Source organism: Limulus polyphemus, unplaced genomic scaffold (assembly GCF_000517525.1).
Source record: "Limulus polyphemus unplaced genomic scaffold, Limulus_polyphemus-2.1.2 Scaffold539, whole genome shotgun sequence".
NCBI lineage: Eukaryota > Metazoa > Arthropoda > Merostomata > Xiphosura > Limulidae > Limulus > Limulus polyphemus.
Genome location: NW_013666149.1, coordinates 225261 through 226480, shown reverse-complemented (window position 1 = coordinate 226480; position 1220 = coordinate 225261). Strand labels below are relative to the sequence as shown.

General features: G+C 37.5%; 1 protein-coding gene across 1 annotated transcript; it reads left to right on the top strand.

Annotated features, from left to right (window-relative positions):
* Positions 1 to 261: 261 nt before the first annotated feature.
* Positions 262 to 837, top strand: LOC106458967. The gene has a single exon (XM_013918535.1). The coding sequence runs from the start codon at positions 262 to 264 to the stop codon at positions 835 to 837; it is 576 nt and encodes a 191-aa protein (XP_013773989.1).
* Positions 838 to 1220: the final 383 nt, after the last annotated feature.

Sequence of the window (1220 nt, the reverse complement as noted above, 5' to 3'; positions counted from 1 at the left end):
TGTCCCATCTCAATTTAATGCTGTTGCCAATGAAAAAGATATAAAAAATCAGGGCTGAACAAACTGTATTGCATTGTTTTGGCAAACATGGTTCATGGCCCATGAGGAGTAATCAATCCACACTCTGATTGCATGGTTGATGACAAATATGCAAAGAATTTTTCCAAGCCATTCAAAGCTGGCACAGAAGTATCACATGATGATTATCCACTATATCATAGGAAAAATATCAGTGATTGAGGAAACAGTGCAACAATAAGGATGAAGGTCAATGTATCATATATTGATCAAGAAATCAACAAACAGTGGCTTGTTCCATACAATCCTTACATGTCACACCAATTCAACTGCCACATGAATGTAGAACTTTGTATGTCAGTGAAAGCAATCAGGTATGTGCTGAAATATGTACACTGGAGATGTGACAAAAATGTCTTTGCATTACAAAATTCTGAAAATCAGTCGAGAGATGAAATTTCAGAATTTAAAACTGCAAGATATGTAGGTGCAAATGACCCTGTATGGAGGATACTGGAGTTCCCAATGCATAATCGTTACCCACCAGTTGTGCATTTGGCAGTATACCTTGAAAATTATCAACATGTATACTACACAGTGTACCAATCTATAATACGAGCCATGGCGGAGCCGCCAAAAACCACACTCACAGAGTTTTTCATCTTTAAAACAAAGCTCTTCTATTTTCATGTACCAATGTTCTATATATGGAATGTAATTGGAAAAAAAGGGCTCAAACGAGGTACTGAAACCGACAATGTTGATGTCAAACAAACAGATGTTATTGATCGAGTGTACACTATCAATCCAAAACAGTGATAATGCTTTTTTCTCTGAATGCTGTTGCATCATGGCCAGAGTCCAGAGTCTTTTGAAGATTTAAGAAAAATCAATGGGTGGTCTGTGACACATACAGAGAAGTCTGTCTAATGCTGAGGCTTTCAGAATATGATGAACATTTGCACAACACATTGACAAAAGCCAACAGTTGTAGCTCACCTTCAGTATTGCTTTCAATATTTACTGTGCTCCTTGCCTACTGTGACCCAAGTAGCCCAAAATAACTTTTACGACAGAGCTTTAGGGATTGCTCGACTGAAGATATCATACATCGCCAACAACATGTCAGAAAAAACTTGGATCTCACTTCTGATGATGCCATGTACAGTGAAGTACTACTGGATATTGAAAGCAAAGTACAA

Coding starts and splice junctions, on each gene's coding strand:
- LOC106458967 (XM_013918535.1), top strand. CDS start 262: ATGAAGGTCAATGTATCATATATTGATCAAGAAATCAACAAACAGTGG.